General features: G+C 46.8%; 1 protein-coding gene across 1 annotated transcript in view; it reads right to left on the reverse strand.

Moving 5' to 3' along the window:
- The window catches only part of LOC141048874 (uncharacterized), a 184,053-nt gene that overhangs the window by 61,009 nt on the left and 96,627 nt on the right, over window positions 1-26,417 (reverse strand). Inside the window, exons 4-10 of the mRNA XM_073544963.1 lie at window positions 22,450-25,654; window positions 21,319-21,391; window positions 19,570-20,723; window positions 17,917-17,989; window positions 14,202-17,249; window positions 10,032-10,093; window positions 5,204-5,367 (exon numbers count right to left, since the gene is read on the reverse strand). Coding sequence (XP_073401064.1) covers window positions 5,204-5,367; window positions 10,032-10,093; window positions 14,202-17,249; window positions 17,917-17,989; window positions 19,570-20,723; window positions 21,319-21,391; window positions 22,450-25,654 — 7,779 coding nt within the window. The remainder of the gene's footprint in view (window positions 1-5,203; window positions 5,368-10,031; window positions 10,094-14,201; window positions 17,250-17,916; window positions 17,990-19,569; window positions 20,724-21,318; window positions 21,392-22,449; window positions 25,655-26,417) is intronic.

The following is a 26,417-nucleotide window of genomic DNA, read 5'->3' on the forward strand; positions in this document are numbered from 1 at the left end:
TCCGACGTAGTCCAATTAATAACAAGTGTTTCACGACAATCTCAACTGTAGAACAGTGACATCGAGTGATGTCACCGCTCTACAGATCCTCCCGCGATGCACTGACAGGAGATAATGGCTCCTGCAGTGCATCACTGAAGAGGTTACTTGAGTTCAGGCTCTCACTTTACGGCAATGCTGTGTGAGAATTTTCTCACACGGCATTGGTGGTGAGAGAATGAACTTAGGTGACCTCTCTCCTGGCTGCGGCGGAGTGATACATTGCAGAGGATTACCTCCAACTGTTAGTGCATTGCGGAGGCCCTGTAGAACACTGACATCACCCGATGCCAGTGTTATACATGGGAGATCGTCGTGGGACACTCGTTATTAACTGGACTACAGCGGAAAGGTATGTATACAGTGACTTGCGAAAGTATTCGGCCCCCTGGAACTTTTAAACCTTTTCCCACATATAATGCTTCAAACATAAAGATACCAAATGTAAATTTATGGTGAAGAATCAACAACAAGTGGGACACAATTGTAAAATTGAACGAAATTTATTGGTTATTTTAAAATTTTGTGGAAAGTCAAAAACTGAAAATTGGGGCATGCAATATTAGTCGGCCCCTTTAACTTAATACTTTGTTGCGCCACCTTTCGCTGCGATTACAGCTACAAGTCGCTTGGGGTATGTCTCTATCGGTTTTGTACATCGAGAGACTGAAATTCTTGCCCATTCTTCCTTGGCAAACAGCTCGAGCTCAGTGAGGTTGGATGGAGATCGTTTGTGAACAGCAGTTTTCAGCTCTTTCCACAGATTCTCGATTGGATTCATGTCTGGACTTTGACTTGGTCATTCTAACATCTGGATACGTTTATTTGTGAACCATTCCATTGTAGATTTTGCTTTATGTTCAGGATCATTGTCTTGTTGGAAGACAAATCTCTGTCCCAGTCTCAGGTCTTTTGCAGATTCCAACAGGTTTTCTTCAAGAATGGTCCTGTATTTGGCTCCATCCATCTTTCCATCAATTTTAACTATCTACCCTGTCCCTGCTGAAGAAAAGCAGCTCCAAACCATGATGCTGCCACCACCATGTTTGACAGTGGGGATGGTGTGGTCAGGGTGATGAGCTGTGTTGCCTTTACGCCAAATATATCGTTTGGCATTGTTGCCAAAAAGTTCGATTTTGGTTTCTTCTGACCAGAGCACCTTCTTCCACATGTTTGGTGTGCCTCCCAGGTGGCTTGTTGCAAACTTTAAACGACTCTTTTTATGGATATCTTTGAGAAATGGCTTTCTTCTTGCCACTCTTCCTATGGACAGACTGTCCCACCTCAGCTGTAGATCTCTGCAGTTCACCAGAGTGATCATGGGCCTCTTGGCTGCATCTCTGATCAGTCTTCTCCTTGTTTGAGATGAATGTTTAGAGGGACGGCCGGGTCTTGGTAGATTTGCAGTGGTATGATACTCCTTCCATTTCAGTATGATCGCTTGCACAGTGCTCCTTGGGATGTTTAATGTTTTGGAAATCATTTTGTATCCAAATCCAGCTTTAAACTTCTCCACAACTGTATCCACGGACCTGCCTGTTGTGCTCCTTGGTCTTCATGGTGCTCTCTGTGCTTCAAACAGAACCCTGAGACTATCACAGAGCAGATGCATTAATACGGAGACTTGATTACACACAGGTGGATTATATTTATCATCATTAGTAATTTAGGACAACATTGGATCATTCAGAGATCCACAATGAACTTCTGGAGTGAGTTTGCTGCACTGAAAGTAAAGGGGCCAAATCATATTGCACGTCCCACTTTTCAGTTTTTGACTTTCCACAAAATTATAAAATAACAAATAAATTTAGTTCAGCTTCACAATTGTGTTCCACTTGTTGTTGATTCTTCACCAAAAATTTACATTTGGTAACTTTATGTTTGAAGCATGATATGTGGGAAAAGGGTGAAAAGTTCCAGGGGGCCAAATACTTTTGCAAGGCACTGTAGGTTGGTTTATTATGTTTATTTTTATTACAGGAGATCGAGGGCTTCGGGGACTAGGTGATTGGTGAGTATGCACTGTATGTTATATGTATGTACTGTCTATACTGCCTGCTTTGTTTTTTTTACTACTGAACACAGCCATTATCTGATGGGACTACTGTCCTATCATTGGCTAATGCTGTCACTGTCATACGTGACAGCATTCATGGCAGGATGGGAGCAGTAGTTCCATCAGATGATGGCTGCCTACACAGACACGCACACACCAGCACACACACAGGGACACACAGACCCGCACACACACACATACATTCAGTCCCCCGCACACAGACATGCACACAGACTCCTACCACACTCTGCCCACACACTCTTCCTCCTCCCGATCTGCAGCGTTTCTCGCACCCAAATCCGCAGATCTTTCTTACATCTGTGGTTTTGATGCGGGTGTGCCTGACTCAATGGAAGTCAGTAGGTGCAGAAACGATGCAGATCCGCAAAAATAAGTGACATGCTGCAGAAAATAAAACGCTGCAAATCTGCGCTGATTTTTCCACAGCATGTGCACAACAATTCTTAACTTCACATACTGTAGATTAACACTGGTTGTGCACTACACTGCAGATTTGATGCAAAGATTTGGTCCAAAATTGCTGCGTAAACGCATCTAAATCCGCAACGTGTGCACATAGCCTTATGCTTTGAAACCCATAAAGTAGTTAAAACCTTAAACGTTCAGCAAAAAAGATACAAAAGAAACCACTGGAGCCATAGGCGGAGGAGGACATGACTTGGGGATGGGTGGACCTTTACTCCTGCAGCATTTTTGGTGTAGTGGTATAGATTTTTAAGCACGAGGGATGTTGCTTTCAGAGTAAGAAGCCCAGTATGTCTGTGCCTGGTGGGTTACTGTGAGGAGGGTGGGGATTATATAGAGCAGGAAATCTGTGTCTCTCTCTCTCTTTCATGCACAGGATGAACAGGAGGAAGCATTTCCCGCCCACCCGCCCTGTTTATAATCATTGTCCTAAAACGTTTTAATTATTGCTTGTATGATGAATGCTTTATTGTATTTTTGAACTTACCATTGTATATTTTGTTCCAGGTTCAATTTTATCATGGCTATAAAGAGTTAACGGCATTAACCTTCTAAGCCCAAGGGAAGGGCAATCCTTCAGCCATGGTTCCCTAGAGGTTTCCTCCACAGGGGGTTTTTCCTCTCCTGAGTGCTGTAGGATGACTCTTTGTGAGTCAGAGGTTTGCCAAGTTAGTCCCCTTAATGCTTTTGCAGGGACTTCTAGTTTATAAGTTTACTAAAATGATTTATAAAAAAAAAAAAAAAAAAATGGTGTCAAATGTGAATTTATAACCCGTCACAGCTTTGCGGTTTAGGAGTCAGGTGGAAGTTGCAGGCAAGTTAAGGGGGACTCATTTTAACTAATAGAGGATGTAAAACCTCATGGTGGTGAACAGGCTCGGCTTTGGTGGCCAGCCTCAAGGACGTTGTAATGGTAACGTCAATCAGGGGCGGGCACAGTGGTTAAGCACAGGAGTGAGGATAATAGGGTCATTGGTGCCCTGAAAGTTTACTGGCTCTGCTTGAATGGCAAGCCAGTGCGTGCCGCCCCTTTATGGCTGTCTGGCCTGGTTCTGTATGTCAGAAGCTGGGGATATCACAGGACTTGTGAATCCCAATGTACTAGCACTTCACCTGACTCCTAATGTGATTGTTTTAATCCTGTGATTTAAATAAAGCTGTGGCCATTTTGACAACCAATATAATGTGTTGTGTATTTATTCTAGTACCTAGGTTTACTGTAGTTATGGTGGTTTTAAGATGGAGTGGGGGTCCGTCCCATATCCATAAGTCAAGATGCTTCAGTAAAAACACCACCTGCAACATATTTCTATTGCAAAACTTAGCAAGTACCCTGTTGTCTAAAAAATGCTGTTTGCACATATCCAAAGGCTGCAAATATAATTCTTCACCAATAAGAATATTATTTATTTGAAATTTTCTGTCTTTTTTACTTGAATTATCTATACAGATTTTTCTGGCCAATGTGATAATGCAGTTTTACCACATCTAATGAAAGTGTATGGGTAATTTACGCAGCGGAGACTGAGCATCTTCGCTACATAAATTGACATGCTGGGGTCTCGAAAGACGCGCATGTCCGTCTCTGCTGGTGAGCCGCAGGCATAGTGGGCATGGGATTTCTTGAAATCCCATCCACTATGCTGTAAGGCTATGTGCCCACGTAGTTTTTAGGTGGTGCGGATTTTGTTGTAAAATCCGCAGGTAAATCCGCAGGACAAAAGTCCTGCGGTTTATCTGCGGATTAGCCTGCGGTTTTGCCCTGCGGTTTCACACCTCATGATGGATAAGGTGTGAAACCGCAGCGGAATCCGCACAAAGAATTGACATGCTGCGGATTGTAACCAGCAGCAAATCTGCACGGAAAAATCCGCAGCATGTGCACTGCGTTTTCCAGTTTACCATTGAAAACAATGGTACTGTACAACGCACCTAAATCTGCTGCGGACCCGCAGCTGCAGAAACGCTGCGGATCCGCAGCAGAATCCGCACCGTGTGCACATAGCCTAACAGTTGGACGTTGCAGGATGGACCCAGCGTCCAACCCGCAGCATTTACTGACTGTATGCAAATACCCCAATATATCTGCAAACAGGAAATCACTTTTTTTTCTTTCCCAGAAGCCAACTTTCAATTAGTTTTATGTCATGCGGCAAAAAAAAAAGCATGCAATGAAAAAACACATCAAAAACACATGTAAAAAACGCATAAAAATGCAGGTGAAATGCCAGTGACCTCAGATGCAGATATGGTGCAGATTTCTGCTGCGTCAAATCCTGAGCAAATACTGAGCCATTCCTGATCGTGTGCACATACCCTAAGTGAGGGCACATATCTGTATATTAGGGTTTGCAGTTTGAGACAAAAAATAATTCTAGGGATACACTGGAAAAGCTGCTCTCAGTCTTCATCATAAATCAGATCCAATAAACAATTACATACAGGAAGTTTTCTGTAGAGGCTGAAGTCAGTGAGGCCACAAATTACCTGCTTGAACATCGAACATAATAAAAAGAGCCTGGTTGGTATTTATTGGGGGTCTGGTGTGGGGTCTGTTTTTGCTTTTGGAGTTAAGTTGTGACTGTGACATAGTTCTGAATAATCCCAGCGTAGACTTACCTCTAGACTGAATACTCTGAGGATCAATCCATAAATCACCCATGGTGTTCGGTGGGGTCGTCTTTTTCAGTTCTGCAGCGACTTTATCCACCATCTGTCTGTGGGTCGGGGTTACTGTCTCATTTTCAAATTCTACATCCATGAAGGTCACTAAGGAACCGTTCCTGCAGAAAGGATCCGGAAGAGTCAGGTTAGAAGTGTGGAGCATCCAGTGTATTGTATGTGACAGTAGAATGGGGGATGTAGAGGAGAATTATTCCATGAGAAAGTTTCTCCTACACCAAAGCCTACATATTCTACATTGCAGATTTGCACGTGCATATTTATGTCACTTATTTAGGACTAACTTTGTTTCTTTGCATCCCTCCTCCACCAGTCATCCTCACACCCATCAACCTTCCTTAAACTAGACATTTTCTTGTGACTATTCCTATTGCAGAGCTGCAGTCTATTTTACCTGAGGAGAAGTTGCAGCCATACTTGTCCTTTTTGGTGGCCATTGATGGTAATTTTGATCACCTGCTCACTTATATACAAGTTTATATTAAGTCTTAGGCCGGGTCACGCATGGGAGAAACTCGCATGATTCTTGTGCGAGTCTCTCTCATGAACACCCGGTACTGTCGCGCCACTCGGACCGGAGCGTGTGGCTGCATTTATTTCTATGCAACCGCACGCTCCGGTCCCAGTGCCGGCGGCAGTACTGGGTGTTCATGAGAGAGACTCGCACAAGAATCATGCGAGTTTCTCGCATAGGTGACCCCGGCCTTACTGTCCTCTTTGTGGCATGACTGTACGATTCAAAGTGAGTTACAGGAACGGCCAAGCCAAAAGTGTCCAGTGTTTTAATTAATGGTTTGCAGTAATATGAAGCCACAGCACACGCTCAACCACCGCTCATTATAAACCGGCGGCTCTCCTGACCCGAACATGACAGCATGCATTTCTATGCCGGTCTCACACTCAAATCAGGACAGCGCCTTCCAGACCGGGCATTGCGGTGCCATCATCATCCGTTATACGGCCGTCTGACTACGCCAAAACCAGGACTGGAACAATCAGAGGAAAAGTATAATAGAAACACGTCATCACTTCTGTATTTTTCATCCACTCCTGATTTTGGCTTGCAAATATTGATGCAATGTACTGACCAAATACTGAACGCGTGAATGTGGCCTTAGACTGCATTCCCACGATGAGCTTTTGGTGAGTTTTTGACGCTGCAGAATTTCTAAACCATTTCTGCACCTATTATTTAAATTTGGTTACTTGTGGGTTTTCATTGTATTTTTAACGCATTTTTTGACGCTGTGTTTTTTGTCTCTTTTTGGAGTGTGATGCTTTAAGTAAAGCTGTTTTTGTTGCTTCCTGGAATTTGGATTTGTCAAAATTTTATTGATATACAAAGGTGCTGTAAGATGCTGTACTTTTGATGCAGCAAAATTTTGCAGCATCAAAAACACACCAAAAGCTCATTGTGGGAATATAGTTTTACTTTCTTCTACATGGAATTACTGTATGATTCAATTCAGGGTCGGACTGACCCACTGGAGAATTGGAGGATTGTCCAGTGGGCCCAGGCACTGACACCTGCTGGCATATAGTGCCGGCAGCTACCTAAGGCACCCACTGCTCCAGTGGCCCCCAGCCAGTGGCGGGTTGCTAATAGCGGCACACCATGCAGTTGCTATGGGGCCCGTGAGTCAGGGGGCCCACCTGGTGCCAGCAGAGCAGCAGCGGGTGACAGGAGGCAGAAGCCAGCAGCTGTGGCTAAAGCCTGCCCCTGCTGCTAAAGAGAAATGAATATTCACTCTTCCCAACGCCCACATGGGCATGGAGAGGGGTGAATATTCATTGCACTTTAATAGCGTGCAGTGTTAGCCGCAGGCTAACACTGACTGCTATCAGGGCAGGCAGACCAGGGCCCCCGCTACTCAGGGGCCCGCAGCCCACGCAGCTGCTATGGGGCCTGTAAGTCATGGGGGCCCCGCTCCAGCGCTGCCCCCCAAAGTGCGCCACATTCAACCGTATCGGCATATGGGGCTACATTATATCCTATGAAAGGGGCTGCATTAAATTCTGTGTGTGTGGGTGCATTATACCCTATGAGGGGGCTGCATTACACCAAGTGAGGGGGCTGCATTTTATTTTGTGAGGGGCTGCATTATACCCTATGAGGGGGACTGCATTATATTCTGTGGTGGGCTGCATTATACTCTGTGGGGGGGCTGCATTATACCCAGTGAGGGGGGCTGCATTATATTTTGTGGGGGGCTGCATTATACCCTATGATGGGGGCTGCATTATAGTCTATGAGGGGGGCTGCATTATATTCTGTGGGGTGTTGAATTTTATTCTGTGGGGCTGCATTATACCCTATGAGGTGGCTGCATTATACTCTGAGGGGGCTATATTACACTACATGAGGGGGGCTGTATTATACCCTATGAGGGGGTACATTATATTCTATGGGGGGCTGCATTATACCTTATGAGGGGGTTGCATTATACTCTAAGGGGGCTACATTATATTCTATGAGTGGGGCTTCATTATACTATATGAGGACTGCATTATATTCTGGGAGATGGTTACTTTACATTCTATGAGAGGGCTACCCCAACAACCCCTGTTACATAATTAAGATTTGTACTATCTTATATTATACCTTGATATTAGTGTGTTTTACCGGACAATTGGTGGTCTTGTATTTATTTCTATGTAGCTACATAGTGGGCCCCAAGAATGATTTTATCTTTATGACCTAAGGTGCTCCAGTCCGACGCCGATTCAATTGGAATCACAGGGGTCCAGTGGTTTATTTAAAGCACCACCTCAGTGTTTGTTTTTACACCGCTGAAATGGTGCTTTAAAGGGAATCTGTCACCCATTTTAAGTGATATCATGTAAAGATATCACCCAATTGTGCATCCCATAAGGATTCTATTAGGACTTTTGATTCCCCCCGACCCCGCACCTTTGATGCATAAATACCTTTTTAATCTTGGTGGAGATGTATGGAAGTCACCGTGGTCCGGTCCGATGGGCGGGGTTTATTCGCCTTCTCCCCCCCCTCCTCGGCTTGCTGAACGTAATCTTCATCTGTGAATATCACAGATGCCGTAGTTTTCCGCGCTTGCGGATTGAAAAGGCCTCCGGCACTTGCGCAGTATGCTTTGCCCAACTGTGGGCAAAGCATATAATCGGTACTGCGCATGCGCTGATATTTTTCAGCGCAGTCTATGCCCCGGAAGTGTGTCCTGCATGTGAAGACTTCCGGGGCATAGACCGCACTGAAAAATACCGGGACATGCGCAGTACCGATTATATGCTTTGCCCAAAGCATACTGCGCAAGCACCGGCGGCCTTTTAAATGCGCAAGCGCGGAAAACTACGGCATCTGTGATATTCACAGATGAAGATTATGTTCAGCAAGCCGAGGGGGGGGGGGCGAATAAGCCCCGCCCATAGGACCAGACCGCGGTGATTTCCATACATCTCCACCAAGATTAAAAAGGTATTTATGCATCAAAGGTGCGGGATCGGGGGGAATCAAAAGTCCTAATAGAATCCTTATGGGACGCACAATTGGGTGATATTTTTACATGATATCACTAAAAGTGGGTGACAGATTCCCTTTAAATGTCATTCTCCTGCTCCCTGTCTCTTACTCAACTACCGCAACCTTCCTCCTTTTCCAGCGTCACTCCCGTCGGTCTCTGACAAAAAATGACCTGCCGGCAGCTCCAATATTTAATGGTTCGGCATAGACGTCACTTTTCAATACATCTCTATGACAGCCTCGCTCTGGTCTTGTTCTGGCGTCATAGACTTGTACTGAACTCTTGTGACGCACACACACTCTTCCTCCTTCTGACATCATTTCTTTTGAAAATTCTGCAGCATTTTTGGCAGCAAATACGCAAACCTTTTTACAACTGCGCTTTTGCAGCAGATTTGACTGACTCAATTGAAGTTAATGAGTCAAAAACGCGGCAGAAACGCAAAAAGAATTGACATGCTGCAGAAAATAAAACACTGCAAATATGGACGGAAATTTACGGATCATGTGCACAACACTTCAGGATTGTCATTGCATTATCTTGCATAAGTATTCCTTAGCGTTTTTTGGACCATTTACAAGCGTAAAAAAACGCTGTGAAAACGCATCAAAAACGCATCGTGTGCACATAGCCTTATAGTCTGCAGATATATGAAGCCGCTGCACACGCTTAACCCACAGCTCATTATAAATTCTGCATGTTGTGCTGTTGATGAAGAAAAGGGGACAAAGGACACCTACATTATTCATTATGGGGGTCACTACATTTTAATATTAACCACCAGTAATCTGTCTTATGGGCCGATGCACGTGGCTTTTACACCTTTGTTCTAATATTAAAAATTATTCTAAGAGTGACTCTCTTTATTTTCACTATATTCATGATGTAATTTGCACCTTTTTTAGTTTACTCGGTTGTGTTTGTGTTTTTTTTCATTCAGCATTATGGAGGTGGTTTTGGTCTAGATGTTTTATCCTTCGTCAACATTTTTTACTTTTCAAAATGTCACATTTTTTGCGAAATTTTACCCCAGTACCCTACAAAAGCTATCAAATAATTTTGGACAGTTGGAGATTAACGTGTGACATTTTAAGACTCATTCTAGCTTGTGTGACATTTACTCCGAAAAAGCGAAAAAAAAAAAAGAAGCAGCTTTGAATTTCCATTAATTTATCAAATTTTGTGAGTCCATTTTGTTGAATTGTGGGCAAAATTGTAACAAATTCTTCACACTTATACTGTATATAATAAATATAATAAACACTTACATAAATTCTATTCTCCAAATGTTTGTAACGTAGAAATTAATATTTATTAAAAATCTCATCACCTGTAGAAAGATGAAAGGAGAGAAGGATGAGAGCTCCAGTAATGGCAGTGGGAATACTCTGTGTTGTAGCTTCTAGTCTGCTCTGCTGCGGTCTATACTCCTAGACATGACTGACACAGCAGATAATGAACATGTAACTACAGGAAGAGGAGATGGCACAAAACTTGTTGCAAGTCTATTACATCTGTTCATATCAGTCGTAGATTTCATTATTATAACTGTAAACAGGTGAAAATGCAAAACATCAGTGATATCACGGTGCCTTTTAATGAATTTATTTCACCTCCCGTCTTTTACTGGTTTAAAAAAATATCACTATTCAGCCTCATTCAGACGTCTGTATAAACAGTCTGACTGTCATCCGTGATTTGTTTCCAACTTTCATCTGTGTTTGGTCCCTGTGTCAGAGATTTTACCATCAAGGTTCATCAGTTATTTTCACATATGAAAAAAAATAGACTGCAAAACTTCTCCTATCTATAACTATTTTAATCATGGGCAGCCCATGGACAGCTCTCACCGATGCCATCCAAGTGCTGGACGTGATTTTCAATGACCAAAGATTCTATGGGTAATTTTGATCAGTAACTCAATCAACAATACACTGCGTGCGGAATTATTAGGCAAGTTGTATTTGAGAGGATTCTTTTTATTATTGAACAACAACTATGTTCTCAATCAACCGAAAAGACTCATAAATATTAAAGCTTAATATTTTTGGAAGTTGGAGTGGGGTTTTTTTTAGATTTGGCTATCTTAGGAGGATATCTGTTTGTGCAGGTAACTATTACTGGGCAGATTTATTAGGCAACTTAATAAAAACCAAATATATACCCATCTCACTTGTTTATTTTCAGCAGGTAAACCAATATAACAACACAACATTTAGAAATAAACATTTCTGACATTCAAAAACAAACAAAAAAAATCAGTGACCAATATAGCCACCTTTCTTTACAATGACACTCAAAAGCCTTCCATCCATAGATTCTGTCAGTTGCTTGATCTGTTTACGATCAACATTGCGTGCAGCAGCCACCACAGCCTCCCAGACACTGTTCGGAGAGGTGTACTGTTCTCCCTCCCTGTAGATCTCACATTTTATGAGGGACCACAGGTTCTCTATGGGGTTCAGATCAGGTGATCAAGGGGGCCACGTCATTATTTTTTCTTCTTTTAGACCTTTACTGGGCAGCCACGCTGTGGAGTATTTGGATGCATGTGATGGAGCATTGTCCTGCATGAAAATCATGTTTTTCTTGAACGATACCGACTTCATCCTGTACCACTGCTTGAAGAAGGTGTCTTTCAGAAACTGGCAGTAGGTCTGGGAGTTGAGCCTCACTCCATCCTTATCTCGAAAAGGTCCCACAAGTTCATCTTTGATGATACCAGCCCATACCAGTACCCCACCTCCACCTTGCTGGCGTCTGAGTCGGAGTGGAGCTCTCTGCCCTTTACTGATCCAGCCTCGGGCCCATCCATCTGGCCCATCAAGAGTCACTCTCATTTCATCAGTCCATAAAACCTTAGAAAAATCAGTCTTAAGATATTTCTTGGCCCAGTCTTGATGTTTGATCTTGTTTCTTGTTCAAAGGTGGTCGTTTTTCAGCCTTCCTTACCTTGGCCATGTCCCTGGGTATGGCACACTTTGTGCTTTTTGATACTTCAGTATCGTTGCAGCTCTGAAATATGGCAAAACTGGTGGCAAATGGCATCTTGGCAGCTTCACGCTTGATTTTCCTCAATTCATGGGCAGTTATTTTGCGCCTTTTTTTATTAACACGCTTCTTGCGACCCTGTTGGATATTTGCCATGAAACGCTTGATTGTTCGGTGATCACGCTTCAAAAGTTTGGAAATTTCAAGACTGCTGTATCCCTCTGCAAGACATCTCACAATTTTTGACTTTTCAGAGTCCGACAAATCTCTCTTCTGACCCATTTAGCCAAAGGAAAGGAAGTTGCCACCACACCCCTCCTCATTAGAGATAGAAATCACCTGATTTACATAATTGGCAGTTGGCTTTCAAGCCTATACAGCTTGTAGTAGGACAACATGTATAAAAAGGATGATGTGATCAAAATACTCATTTGCCTAATAATTCTGCACATGGTGTAAACATGTCCCAGGGATTTCTGTGAGAACACAAAGTGCACAAAAAACACAGACATGTCTGTAGCACCACAGACTTTAATAAGTACGTGTTTTATCTTTGAAAATCAGGGATGGAGCATGTACGAGATTCGTGGATGTCTGAATGAGGAGGCCTTAATGCATGTGATTTACAGGAATCCAATAAACTAGAACAAAATACCAACAGAGGACAGGGTCAGATGTAAGATTATAATCTGCCGTATATCTGCCTGGTAATACATGGTATAACAATAACGCCCTATGAAATACAGTGTTGGCCAAAAGTATTGACACCCCTGCAATTCTGTCAGATAATACTCAGTTTCTTCCTGAAAATGATTGCAAACACAAATTCTTTGGTATTATTATCTTCATTTAATTTGTCTTAAATGAAAAAACACAAAAGAGAATGAAGTAAAAAGCAAAACATTGATGATTTCACACAAAACTCCAAAAATGGGCCGAACAAAAGTACTGGCACCCTCAGCCTAATACTTGGTTGCACAACCTTTAGCCAAAATAACTGCGACCAACCGCTTCCGGTAACCATCAATGAGTTTCTTACAATGCTCTGCTGGAATTTTAGACCATTCTTCTTTGGCAAACTGCTCCAGGTCCCTGATATTTGAAGGGTGCCTTCTCCAAACTGCCATTTTTAGATCTCTCCACAGGTGTTCTATGGGATTCAGGTCTGGACTCATTGCTGGCCACCTTTGAAGTCTCCAGTGCTTTCTCTCAAACCATTTTCTAGTGCTTTTTGAAGTGTGTTTTGGGTCATTGTCCTGCTGGAAGACCCATGACCTCTGAGGGAGACCCAGCTTTCTCACACTGGGCCCTACATTATGCTACAAAATTTGTTGGTAGTCTTCAGACTTCATAATGCCATGCACACCGTCAAGCAGTCCAGTGCCAGAAGCAGCAAAGCAACCCCAAAACATCAGGGAACCTCCACCATGTTTGACTGTAGGGACCGTGTTCTTTTCTTTGAATGCCTCTTTTTTTCTCCTGTAAACTCTATGTTGATGCCTTTGCCCAAAAAGCCCTACTTTTGTCTCATCTGACCAGAGAACATTCTTCCAAAACGTTTTAGGCTTTTTCAGGTAAGTTTTGGCAAACTCCAGCCTTGGTTTTTTATGTCTCGGGGTAAGAAGTGGGGTCTTCCTGGGTCTCCTACCATACAGTCCCTTTTCATTCAGATGCAGACGGATAGTACGGGTGGACACTGTTGTACCCTCGGACTGCAGGGCAGCTTGAACTTGTTTGGATGTTAGTCGAGGTTCTTCATCCAACATCCGCACAATCTTGCGTTGAAATCTCTTGATAATTTTTCTTTTCCGTCCACATCTAGGGAGGTTAGCCACAGTGCCATGGGCTTTAAACTTCTTGATGACACTGCGCACGGTAGACACAGGAAGATTCAGGTCTTTGTAGATAGACTTGTAGCCTTGAGATTGCTCATGCTTCCTCACAATTTGGTTTCTCAAGTCCTCAGACAGTTCTTTGGTCTTCTTTCTTTTCTCCATGCTCAATGTGGTACACACAAGTACACAGGACAGAGGTTGAGTCAACTTTAATCCATGTCAACTGGCTGCAAGTGTGATTTAGTTATTGCCAACACCTGTTAGGTGCCACAGGTACGTTACAGGTGCTGTTAATTACACAAATTAGAGAAGCATCACATGATTTTTCGAACAGTGCCAATACTTTTGTCCACCCTCTTTTTTATGTTTGGTGTGGAATTATATCCAATTTGGCTTTAGGACAATTCTTTTTGTGTTTTTTCATTTAAGACAAATTAAATGAAGATAATAATACCAAAGAATTTGTGTTTGCAATCATTTTCTGGAAGAAACTGAGTATTATCTGACAGAATTGCAGGGGTGTCAATACGTTTGGCCAACACTGTATATATGGACAACATCCTAACAATGTGATTATGGAAAAGATTATAGAAATGACTCATTCCTACTTACTATGTTTCCAATCTCAGTGGACTGTTTTTTATAGTCTTCAGACGATGTGTTCTTGAGACTGTCCGTATATAATCTGCTTGTAATACTGAATCTTAATGGACATATGTTTTTAGCAGTTGTGGTTATCTTTGGCAGAATAGTTGTTGTAGGCTTAGTACTGGTGGGGGGCTGTCTGGTAATTGGAGGCTCAGTCCTGGTGGGCGGCTGTGGGGTAGTTGGAACCATAGTGCTGGTGAGAGACTGTGAGGTATTGTGGGACTTTGTGGTAGTGGGGGACGGTGTGACAGTTTGAGATGGTGTGGAAGTGGGGGACGGTGCGATAGTGGGAGACTGTGTGGTAGTCAGAGACTGTGTGGTAGTGGGGGACAATGTGGTAGTTGGAGATGGTGTTGTAGTGGGAGACAGTGTGGTAGTTTGAGACAGTGTGGTAGTGGAAGACGGTTTGGTGGTGGGAGACGTTGTGGTAGCAGGGGACAGTGAGGTATTGGGGGATGGTGTGGTAGTAGGGGACGGTGTGGTAGTTGGAGATGGTGTTGTAGTGGGAGACAGTGTGGTAGTGGAAGACTCTGTGGTAGTTGGAGACTGTGTGGAAGTGGTATACTGTGTGGTAGTCAGAGTCTCTGTGGTAGTGGGAGACTGTGTGTTAGTCAGAGTCTCTGTGGTAGTGGGAGACTGAGTGGTAGTGGGAGATTGTGTGGTAGTGGGAGACTGTGTGGTAGTGGTAGACTGTGTGGAAGTCAGAGTCTCTGTGGTAGTGGGAGACTGAGTGGTAGTCAGAGTCTCTGTGGTAGTGGGAGACTGTGTGGTAGTGGGAGACTGTGTGGTAGTCAGAGTCTCTGTGGTAGAGGGAGACTGTGTGGTAGTGGGAGACTGTGTGGTAGTCAGAGTCTCTGTGGTAGTGGGAGACTGAGTGGTAGTCAGAGTCTCTGTGGTAGAGGGAGACTGTGTGGTAGTGGGAGACTGTGTGGTAGTCAGAGTCTCTGTGGTAGTGGGAGACTGTGTGTTAGTGGGAGACTGTGTGGTAGTCAGAGTCTCTGTGGTAGTGGGAGACTGTGTGGTAGTGGGAGACTGTGTGGTAGACAGAGTCTCTGTGGTAGTGGGAGACTGTGTGGTAGTGGGAGACTGTGTGGTAGTGGGAGACTGTGTGGTAGTCAGAGTCTCTGTGGTAGAGGGAGACTGTGTGGTAGTGGGAGACTGTGTGGTAGTCAGAGTCTCTGTGGTAGTGGGAGACTGTGAGGTAGTCAGAGTCTCTGTGGTAGTGGGAGACTGTGTGGTAGTGGGAGACTGTGTGGTAGTCAGAGTCTCTGTGGTTGTCGGAGTCTCTGTGGTAGTGGGAGACTGACTGGTAGTGGGAGACAGAGTGTTAGTGGGAGACTGTGTGGTAGTGGGAGAATGTGAGGTAGTGGGAGACAGTGTGGCAGTCAGAGTCTCTGTGGTAGTGGGAGACAGTGTGGTAGTGGGAGACTGTGTGGTAGTGGGAGACTGTGTGGTAGTGGTATACTGTGTGGTAGTGGTATACTGTGTGGTAGTCAGAGTTTCTGTGGTAGTGGGAGACTCAATAGTAGTGGGAGACTGTGTGGTAGTGGGAGACAGTGTGATAGTGGGAAACTGTGTGGTAGTCAGAGTCTCTGTGGTAGTGGGAGACTGTGTGGTAGTGGGAGACTGTGTGTTAGTCAGAGTCTCTGTGGTAGTGGGAGACTGAATGGTAGTGGGAGATTGTGTGGTAGTGGGAGAATGTGTGGTATTGGGAGACTGTGTGGTAGTGGGAGACAGTGTGGCAGTCAGAGTCTCTGTGGTAGTGGGAGACAGTGTGGTAGTGGGAGACTGTGTGGTAGTCAGAGTCTCTGTGGTAGTGGGAGACTGTGTGGTAGTCAGAGTTTCTGTGGTAGTGGGAGACTGTGTGGTAGTGGGAGACTGTGCAGTACTCAGAGTCTCTGTGGTAGTGGGAGACTGTGTGGTAGTTGGAGACTGTGTGGTAGTGGTATACTGTGTGGTAGTCAGAGTTTCTGTGGTAGTGGGAGACTGAGTAGTAGTGGGAGACTGTGTGGTAGTGGGAGACAGTGTGATAGAGGGAAACTGTGTGGTAGTCAGAGTTTCTGTGGTAGTGGGAGACTGTGTGGTAGTGGGAGACTGTGTGTTAGTCAGAGTCTCTGTGGTAGTGGGAGACTGAGTGGTAGTGGGAGATTGTGTGGTAGTGGGAGACTGTGTGGTAGTGGTAGACTGTGTGGTAGTCAGAGTCTCTGTGGTAGCGGGAGACTGAGTGGTAGTCAGAGTCTCTGTGGTAGTGGGAGACTGAGTGGTAATCAGAGTCTCTGTGGTAGTGGGAGACTGTGTGGTAGTGGGAGACTGTGTGGTAGTCAGAGTCTCTGTGGTAGTGGGAGACTGAGTGGTAGTGGGAGACTGTGTGGTAGTGGGAGACTGTGTGGTAGTGGGAGACTGTGTGGTAGTGGGAGACTGTGTGGTAGTCGGAGTCTCTGTGGTAGTGGGAGACTGTGTGGTAGTGGGAGACTGTGTGGTAGTCGGAGACTGTGTGGTAGTGGGAGACTGTGTGGTAGTCAGAGTCTCTGTGGTAGTGGGAGACTGTGTGGTTGTCGGAGTCTCTGTGGTAGTGGGAGACTGACTGGTAGTGGGAGACTGACTGGTAGTGGGAGACAGAGTGTTAGTGGGAGAATGTGTGGTAGTGGGAGACTGTGTGGTAGTGGGAGACAGTGTGGCAGTCAGAGTCTCTGTGGTAGTGGGAGACAGTGTGGTAGTGGGAGACTGTGTGGTAGTCAGAGTCTCTGTGGTAGTGGGAGACTGTGTGGTAGTCAGAGTTTCTGTGGTAGTGGGAGACTGTGTGGTAGTGGGAGACAGTGTGATAGTGGGAAACTGTGTGTTAGTCAGAGTCTCTGTGGTAGTGGAAGACTGAGTGGTAGTGGGAGATTGTGTGGCAGTGGGAGACTGTGTGGTAGTGGTAGACTGTGTGGTAGTCAGAGTCTCTGTGGTAGTGGGAGACTGAGCGGTAGTCAGAGACTGTGTGGTAGTGGGAGACTGTGTGGTAGTGGGAGACTGTGTGGTAGTGGGAGACTGTGTGGTAGTGGGAGACTGTGTGGTAGTGGGAGACTGTGTGGTAGTGGGAGACTGTGTGGTAGTGGGAGACTGTGTGGTAGTGGGAGACTGTGTGGTAGTGGGAGACTGTGTGGTAGTCAGAGTCTCTGTGGTAGTGGGAGACTGTGTGGTAGTGGGAGACTGTGTGATAGTCGGAGACTGTGTGGTAGTGGGAGACTGTGTGGTAGTGGGAGACTGTGTGGTAGTCAGAGTCTCTGTGGTAGTGGGAGACTGAGTGGTAGTGGAAGACTGTGTGGTAGTGGGAGACTGTGTGGTAGTCAGAGTCTCTGTGGTAGTGGGAGACTGTGTGGTAGTGGGAGACTGTGTGGTAGTCAGAGTCTCTGTGGTAGTGGGAGACTGTATGGTAGTCAGAGTCTCTGTGGTAGTGGGAGACTGTGTGGTAGTGGGAGACTGTGTGGTAGTGGGAAACTGTGTGGTAGTCAGAGTCTCTGTGGTAGTGGGAGACTGTGTGGTAGTGGGAGACTGAGTGGTAGTCAGAGTCTCTGTGGTAGTGGGAGACTGAGTGGTAGTCAGAGTCTCTGTGGTAGTGGGAGACTGTGTGGTAGTGGGAGACTGTGTGGTAGTCGGAGACTGTGTGGTAGTGGAAGACTGTGTTCTAGTGGGAGACTGTGTGGTAGTCAGAGTCTCTGTGGTAGTGGGAGAATGTGTGGTAGTGGAAGACTTTGTGGTAGTCAGAGTCTCTGTAGTGGGAGACTGTGTGGTAGTGGGAAACTGTGTGGTAGTCAGAGTCTCTGTAGTAGTGGGAGACTGTGTGGCAGTGGAAGACTGAGTGGTAGTCAGAGTCTCTGTGGTAGTGGGAGACTGAGTGGTAGTGGGAGACTGTGTGGTAGTCAGAGTCTCTGTGGTAGTGGGAGACTGTGTGGTAGTGGGAGACTGTGTGGTAGTCGGAGACTGTGTGGTAGTGGGAGACTGTGTGGTAGTGGGAGACTGTGTGGTAGTGGGAGACTGTGTGGTAGTCAGAGTCTCTGTGGTAGTGGGAGACTGTGTGGTAGTCAGAGTCTCTGTGGTAGTGGGAGACTGAGTGGTAGTGGGAGACTGTGTGGTAGTCAGAGTCTCTGTGGTAGTGGGAGACTGTGTGGTAGTGGGAGACTGTGTGGTAGTCGGAGACTGTGTGGTAGTGGGAGACTGTGTGGTAGTGGGAGACTGTGTGGTAGTGGGAGACTGTGTGGTAGTCAGAGTCTCTGTGGTAGTGGGAGACTGTGTGGTAGTCAGAGTCTCTGTGGTAGTGGGAGACTGTGTGGTAGTGGGAGACTTTGTGGCAGTCAGGGTCGCTGTGGTAGTGGGAGACTGTGTGGTAGTCAGATTCTCTGTGGTAGTGGGAGAATGTGTAGTATTCAGAGTGTCTGTGGTAGTGGGAGACTGTGTCCTAGTGGGATACTGTGTGGTAGTGGGAGACTTTGAGATAGTCAGAGTCTTTGTTGTAGTGGGAGACTGTGTGGTAGTGGGAGACTGAGTGTTAGTCAGAGTCTCTGTGGTAGTGGGAGACTGTGTGGTAGTGGGAGACTGTGTGGTAGTGGGAGACTGTGTGGTAGTCAGAGTCTCTGTTGTAGTGGGAGACTGTGTGGTAGTGTGAGAATGTGTGGTAGTCAGACTCTCTGTGGTAGTGAGAGACTGTGTGGTAGTGGGAGAATGTGTGGTAGTCAGAGTCTCTGTGGTAGTGGGAGACTGTGTGGTAGTGGGAGACTGTGTGGTAGTCAGAGTCTCTGTGGTAGTGGAAGACTGTGTTCTAGTGGGAGACTGTGTGGTAGTCAGAGTCTCTGTGGTAGTGGGAGAATGTGTGGTAGTGGGAAACTGTGTGGTAGTCAGAGTCTCTGTAGTAGTGGGAGACTGTGTGGAAGTGGAAGACTGAGTGGTAGTCAGAGTCTCTGTGGTAGTGGGAGACTGAGTGGTAGTGGGAGACTGTGTGGTAGTGGGAGACTGTGTGGTAGTCAGAGTCTCTGTGGTAGTGGGAGATTGTGTGGTAGTGGGAGACTGTGTGGTAGTCGGAGACTGTGTGGTAGTGGGAGACTGTGTGGTAGTGGGAGACTGTGTGGTAGTGGGAGACTGTGTGGTAGTGGGAGACTGTGTGGTAGTGGGAGACTGTGTGGTAGTGGGAGACTGTGTGGTAGTGGGAGACTGTGTGGCAGTGGAAGACTGAGTGGTAGTCAGAGTCTCTGTGGTAGTGGGAGACTGAGTGGTAGTGGAAGACTGTGTGGTAGTGGGAGACTGTGTGGTAGTCAGAGTCTCTGTGGTAGTGGGAGACTGTGTGGTAGTGGGAGACTGTGTGGTAGTGGGAGACTGTGTGGTAGTCAGAGTCTCTGTGGTAGTGGGAGACTGTGTGGTAGTGGGAGACTGAGTGGTAGTCAGAGTCTCTGTGGTAGTGGGAGACTGAGTGGTAGTCAGAGTCTCTGTGGTAGTGGGAGACTGTGTGGTAGTGGGAGACTGTGTGGTAGTCAAAGTCTCTGTGGTAGTGGGAGACTGAGTGGTAGTGGGAGACTGTGTGGTAGTGGGAGACTGTGTGGTAGTGGGAGACTTTGTGGTAGTCAGAGTCTCTGTGGTAGTGGGAGACTGTGTGGTAGTGGGAGACTGTGTGGTAGTCGGAGACTGTGTGGTAGTCGGAGACTGTGTGGTAGTGGGAGACTGTGTGGTAGTGGGAGACTGTGTGGTTGTCGGAGTCTCTGTGGTAGTGGGAGACTGACTGGTAGTGGGAGACAGAGTGTTAGTGGGAGACTGTGTGGTAGTGGGAGAATGTGTGGTAGTGGGAGACTGTGTGGTAGTGGGAGACTGTGTGGTAGTCAGAGTCTCTGTGGTAGTGGGAGACTGTGTGGTAGTGGGAGACTGTGTGGTAGTGGGAGACTGTGTGGCAGTCAGAGTCTCTGTTGTAGTGGGAGACTGTGTGGTAGTGCGAGACTGTGTGGTAGTGTGAGAATGTGTGGTAGTCAGAGTCTCTGTGGTAGTGAGAGACTGTGTGGTAGTGGGAGAATGTGTGGTAGTCAGAGTCTCTGTGGTAGTGGGAGACTGTGTGGTAGTGGGAGACTGTGTGGTAGTCAGAGTCTCTGTGGTAGTGGAAGACTGTGTTCTAGTGGGAGACTGTGTGGTAGTCAGAGTCTCTGTGGTAGTGGGAGAATGTGTGGTAGTGGAAGACTTTGTGGTAGTCAGAGTCTCTGTAGTGGGAGACTGTGTGGTAGTGGGAAACTGTGTGGTAGTCAGAGTCTCTGTAGTAGTGGGAGACTGTGTGGCAGTGGAAGACTGAGTGGTAGTCAGAGTCTCTGTGGTAGTGGGAGACTGAGTGGTAGTGGGAGACTGTGTGGTAGTGGTAGTCTCTGTGGTAGTGGGAGACTGTGTGGTAGTGGGAGACTGTGTGATAGTGGGAGACGACTGTGTGGTAGTGGGAGACGACTGTGTGGTAGTGGGAGACTGTGTGGTAGTGGGAGACTGTGTGGTAGTGGGAGACTGTGTGGTAGTGGGAGACTGTGTGGTAGTGGGAGACTGTGTGGTAGTGGGAGACTGTGTGGTAGTCAGAGTCTCTGTGGTAGTGGGAGACTTTGTGGTAGTCAGGGTCGCTGTGGTAGTGGGAGACTGTGTGGTAGTCAGATTATCTGTGGTAGTGGGAGACTGTGTGGTAGTGGGAGAATGTGTAGTATTCAGAGTGTCTGTGGTAGTGGGAGACTGTGTCCTAGTGGGATACTGTGTGGTAGTGGGAGACTTTGAGATAGTCAGAGTCTTTGTTGTAGTGGGAGACTGTGTGGTAGTGGGAGACTGTGTGTTAGTCAGAGTCTCTGTGGTAGTGGGAGACTGTGTGGTAGTGGGAGACTGTGTGGTAGTGTGAGAATGTGTGGTAGTCAGAGTCTCTGTGGTAGTGAGAGACTGTGTGGTAGTGGGAGAATGTGTGGTAGTCAGAGTCTCTGTGGTAGTGGGAGAATGTGTGGTAGTCAGAGTCTCTGTGGTAGTGGGAGACTGTGTGGTAGTGGGAGACTGTGTGGTAGTCAGAGTCTCTGTGGTAGTGGAAGACTGTGTTCTAGTGGGAGACTGTGTGGTAGTCAGAGTCTCTGTGGTAGTGGGAGAATGTGTGGTAGTGGAAGACTTTGTGGTAGTCAGAGTCTCTGTAGTGGGAGACTGTGTGGTAGTGGGAAACTGTGTGGTAGTCAGAGTCTCTGTAGTAGTGGGAGACTGTGTGTCAGTGGAAGACTGAGTGGTAGTCAGAGTCTCTGTGGTAGTCAGAGTCTCTGTGGTAGTGGGAGACTGTGTGGTAGTGGGAGACTGAGTGGTAGTCAGAGTCTCTGTGGTAGTGGGAGACTGAGTGGTAGTGGGAGACTGTGTGGTAGTGGGAGACTGTGTGGTAGTGGGAGACTGTGTGGTTGTGGGAGTCTCTGTGGTAGTGGGAGACTGAGTGGTAGTGGGAGACTGTGTGGTAGTGGGAGACTGTGTGGTAGTGGGAGACTGTGTGGTAGTCAGAGTCTCTGTGGTAGTAGGAGACTGTGTGGTAGTCAGAGTCTCTGTGGTAGTGGGAGACTGTGTGGAAGTCAGAGTCTCTGTGGTAGTGGGAGACTGTGTGGTAGTGGGAGACTGTGTGGTAGTCAGAGTCTCTGTGGTAGTGGGAGACTGTGTGGTAGTGGGAGAATGTGTGGTAGTCAGAGTCTCTGTGGTAGTGGGAGACTGTGTGATAGTGGGAGACTGTGTGGTAGTCAGAGTCTCTGTGGTAGTGGAAGACTGTGTTCTAGTGGGAGACTGTGTGGTAGTCAGAGTCTCTGTGGTAGTGGGAGAATGTGTGGTAGTGGGAGACTGTGTGGTAGTCAGAGTCTCTGTGGTAGTGGGAGACTGTGTGGTAGAGGGGGAATGTGTGGTAGTCGGAGACTGTGTGGTAGTGGGAGACTGTGTGGTAGTGGGAGACTGTGTGGTAGTGGGAGACTGCGTGGTAGTCAGAGTCTCTGTGGTAGTGGGAGACTGTGTGGTAGTGGGAGACTGAGTGGTAGTCAGAGTCTCTGTGGTAGTGGGAGACTGAGTGGTAGTCAGAGTCTCTGTGGTAGTGGGAGACTGAGTGGTAGTGGGAGACTGTGTGGTAGTGGGAGACTGTGTGGTAGTCAGAGTCTCTGTGGTAGTGGGAGACTGAGTGGTAGTGGGAGACTGTGTGGTAGTGGGAGACTGTGTGGTAGTGGGAGACTGTGTGGTAGTCAGAGTCTCTGTGGTAGTGGGAGACTGTGTGGTAGTGGGAGACTGAGTGGTAGTGGGAGACTGTGTGGTAGTGGGAGACTGTGTGGTAGTGGGAGACTGTGTGGTAGTCGGAGACTGTGTGGTAGTCGGAGACTGTGTGGTAGTCAGAGTCTCTGTGGTAGTGGGAGACTGTGTGGTAGTGGGAGACTGTGTGGTAGTCGGAGTCTCTGTGGTAGTGGGAGACTGACTGGTAGTGGGAGACTGAGTGGTAGTGGGAGACTGAGTGGTAGTGGGAGACTGTGTGGTAGTGGGAGACTGTGTGGTAGTGGGAGACTGTGTGGTAGTCAGAGTCTCTGTGGTAGTGGGAGACTGTGTGGTAGTCAGAGTCTCTGTGGTAGTGGGAGACTGTGTGGAAGTCAGAGTCTCTGTGGTAGTGGGAGACTGTGTGGTAGTGGGAGACTGTGTGGTAGTCAGAGTCTCTGTGGTAGTGGGAGACTGTGTGGTAGTCAGATTCTCTGTGGTAGTGGGAGACTGTGTGGTAGTGGGAGAATGTGTAGTATTCAGAGTGTCTGTGGAAGTGGGAGACTGTGTCGTAGTGGGATACTGTGTGGTAGTGGGAGACTTTGAGATAGTCAGAGTCTTTGTTGTAGTGGGAGACTGTGTGGTAGTGGGAGACTGTGTGTTAGTCAGAGTCTCTGTGGTAGTGGGAGACTGTGTGGTAGTGGGAGACTGTGTGGTAGTCAGAGTCTCTGTTGTAGTGGGAGACTGTGTGGTAGTGCGAGACTGTATGGTAGTGTGAGAATGTGTGGTAGTCAGAGTCTCTGTGGTAGTGAGAGACTGTGTGGTAGTGGGAGAATGTGTGGTAGTCAGAGTCTCTGTGGTAGTGGGAGACTGTGTGGTAGTGGGAGACTGTGTGGTAGTCAGAGTCTCTGTGGTAGTGGGAGAATGTGTGGTAGTGGTAGACTTTGTGGTAGTCAGAGTCTCTGTAGTGGGAGACTGTGTGGTAGTGGGAAACTGTGTGGTAGTCAGAGTCTCTGTAGTAGTGGGAGACTGTGTGGCAGTGGAAGACTGAGTGGTAGTCAGAGTCTCTGTGGTAGTGGGAGACTGTGTGGTAGTGGGAGACTTTGTGGTAATGAGAGTCTCTGTGGTAGTGCAAGACTGAGTGGTAGTCAGAGTCTCTGTGGTAGTGGGAGACAGTGTGGTAGTCAGAGTCTCTGTGGTAGTGGGAGACTGTGCAGTACTTAGAGTCTCTGTGGTAGTGGGAGACAGTGTGGTAGTGGGAAACTGTGTGGTAGTGGGAGACTGTGTGGCAGTCAGAGTCTCTGTGGTAGTGGGAGACAGTGTGGTAGTGGAAGACTGTGTGGTAGTGGGAGACTGTGTGGTAGTCGGAGCTTCTGTGGTAGTGGGAGACTGTGTGGTAGTGGGAGACTGTGTGGTAGTGGAAGACTGTGTGGTAGTGGAAGACTGTGTGGTAGTGGGAGACAGTGTGGTAGTCAGAATCTCTGTGGTAGTGGGAGACAGTGTGGCAGTGGAAGACTGTGTGATAGTCAAAGTCTCTGTGGCAGTGGGTGACTGAGCGGTAGTGGGAAATTGTGTGGTAGTGGGAGACTGTGTGGTAGTGGTAGAACTTGTGGTAGTCAGAGTCTCTGTGGTAGTGGGAGACTGAGTGGTAGTCAGAGTCTCTGTGGTAGTAGGAGACTGTGTGGTAGTGGGAGACTGTGTGGTAATCAGAGTCTCTGTGGTAGTGCGAGACTGAGTGGTAGTCAGAGTCTCTGTGGTAGTGGGAGACTTTGTGGTAGTCAGAGTCTCTGTTGTAGTGGGAGACTGTGTGGTAGTGGGAGACTGTGTGGTAGTGGGAGACTGTGTGGTAGTGGGAGACTGTGTGGTAGTCAGAGTCTCTGTGGTAGTTGGAGACTGTGTGGTAGTCAGAGTCTCTGTGGTAGTGGGAAACTGAATGGTAGTGGGAGACTTTGTGGTAGTGGGAGACTGTGTGGTAGTCAGAGTCTCTGTAATAGTGGGAGACTGTGTGGCAGTGGGTGACTTAGTGGTAGTCAGAGTCTCTGTGGTAGTGGGAGACTGTGTGGTAGTGGGAGACTGTGTGGTAGTGGGAGACAGTGTGGTAGTCAGAGTCTCTGTGGTAGTTGGAGACTGTGTGGTAGTCAGAGTCTCTGTGATAGTGGAAGGCTGAGTGGTATTGGGAGACTGTGTGGTAGTAGGAGTCTCTGTGGTAGTGGGAGACTGTGTGTTATTCAGAGTCTCTGTGGTAATCAGAGTCTCTGTGGTAGCGGGAGACTGTGTGGTTGTGGGAGACTGTGTGGTAGTCAGAGTCTCTGTGGTAGTGGGAGACTGTGTGATAGTCAGAGTCTCTGTGGTAGTGGGAGACTGTGTGGTAGTGGGAGACTGTGTGGTAGTCAGGGTCGCTGTGGTAGTGGGAGACTGTGTGGTAGTGGGAGACTGTGTGGTAGTCAGAGTCTCTGTGGTAGTGGGAGACTGTGTGGTAGTGGAAGAATGTGTAGTAGTCAGAGTCTTTGTTGTAGTGGGAGACTGTGTGGTAGTCAGAGTCTCTGTGCGAGTGGTATTGGGAGACTGTGTGGTAGTCAGAGTTTCTGTGGCAGTGGGTGACTGAGTGGTAGTGGGAGACTTTGTGGTAGTGGGAGACTGTGTGGTAGTCAGAGTCTCTGTGGTATTGCGAGACTGTGTGGTAGTCAAAGTCTCTGTGGTAGTCATAGTCTCTGTGGTAGTGGGAGACTTTGTGGTAGTGGGAGACTCTGTGGTAGTGGGAGACTGTGTGGTAGTGGGAGACTGTGTGATAGTCAGAGTGTCTGTGGTAGTGGGTGACTGTGTGGTAGTGGGAGACTGTTTGCTAGTGGGATACTGTGTGGTAGTCAGAGTCTCTGTGGTAGTGGGAGACTGTGTGGTAGTCAGAGTCTCTGTGGTAGTGGGAGACTGTGTGGTTGTGGGGGACTGTATGGTAGTCAGAGTCTCTGTGGTAGTGGGAGACAGTGTGGTAGTCAGAGTCTCTGTGGTATTGGGAGACTGTGTGGTAGTTGGAGATTGTGTGGCAGTGGGAGTCGGTGTGGTTGTCAAAGGCTGTGTGGTAGTTGGAGACTCAGTGCTGGTGGTAGGCTGAGTGGTAGTTGCTGTTGGTCCTGTGGTGGTTGATAGTGGAGTAGTAATTTGTTCTGTGCTCGGTGCCATAGTGGATTCTGGTCCATCTGAAAAAAAAAAAAACCTGACAATTACAAACTGTTTTGCTCCTTTTGTTATTTCTGGATTTCACTATACAATCTCCATGAATTTCATCCTGTATTATAGAGAGAATTATACAGATGATTCCTATACAATGTTGGCCAAAAGTATTGACACCCCTGCAATTCTGTCAGCTAATACTCAGTTTCTTCCTGAAAATGATTGCAAACACAAATTCTTTGGTATTATTATCTTCATTTAATTTGTCTTAAATGAAAAAACACAAAAAGAATTGTCCTAAAGCCAAATTGGATATAATTCCACACCAAACATAAAAAGAGGGTGGACAAAAGTATTGGCACTGTTCGAAAAATCGTGTGATGCTTCTCTAATTTGTGTAATTAACAGCACCTGTAACTTACCTGTGGCACCTAACAGGTGTTGGCAATAACTAAATCACACTTGCAGCCAGGTGACATGGATTAAAGTTGACTCAACCTCTTTCCTGTGTACTTGTGTGTACCACATTGAGCATGGAGAAAAGAAAGAAGACCAAAGAACTGTCTGAGGACTTGAGAAACCAAATTGTGAGGAAGCATGAGCAATCTCAAGGTTACAAGTCCATCTACAAGACCTGAATGTTCCTGTGTCTACCGTGCGCAGTGTCATCAAGAAGTTTAAAGCCCATGGCACTGTGGCTAACCTCCCTAGATGTGGACGGAAAATAAAAATTATCAAGAGATTGTGCGGATGTTGGATGAAGAACCTCGACTAACATCCAAACAAGTT

The sequence above is a fragment of the Dendrobates tinctorius genome, unplaced genomic scaffold, assembly GCF_039654945.1.
Source record: "Dendrobates tinctorius isolate UK_male_01 unplaced genomic scaffold, ASM3965494v1 ptg000138l, whole genome shotgun sequence".
Classification (NCBI taxonomy): domain Eukaryota; kingdom Metazoa; phylum Chordata; class Amphibia; order Anura; family Dendrobatidae; genus Dendrobates; species Dendrobates tinctorius.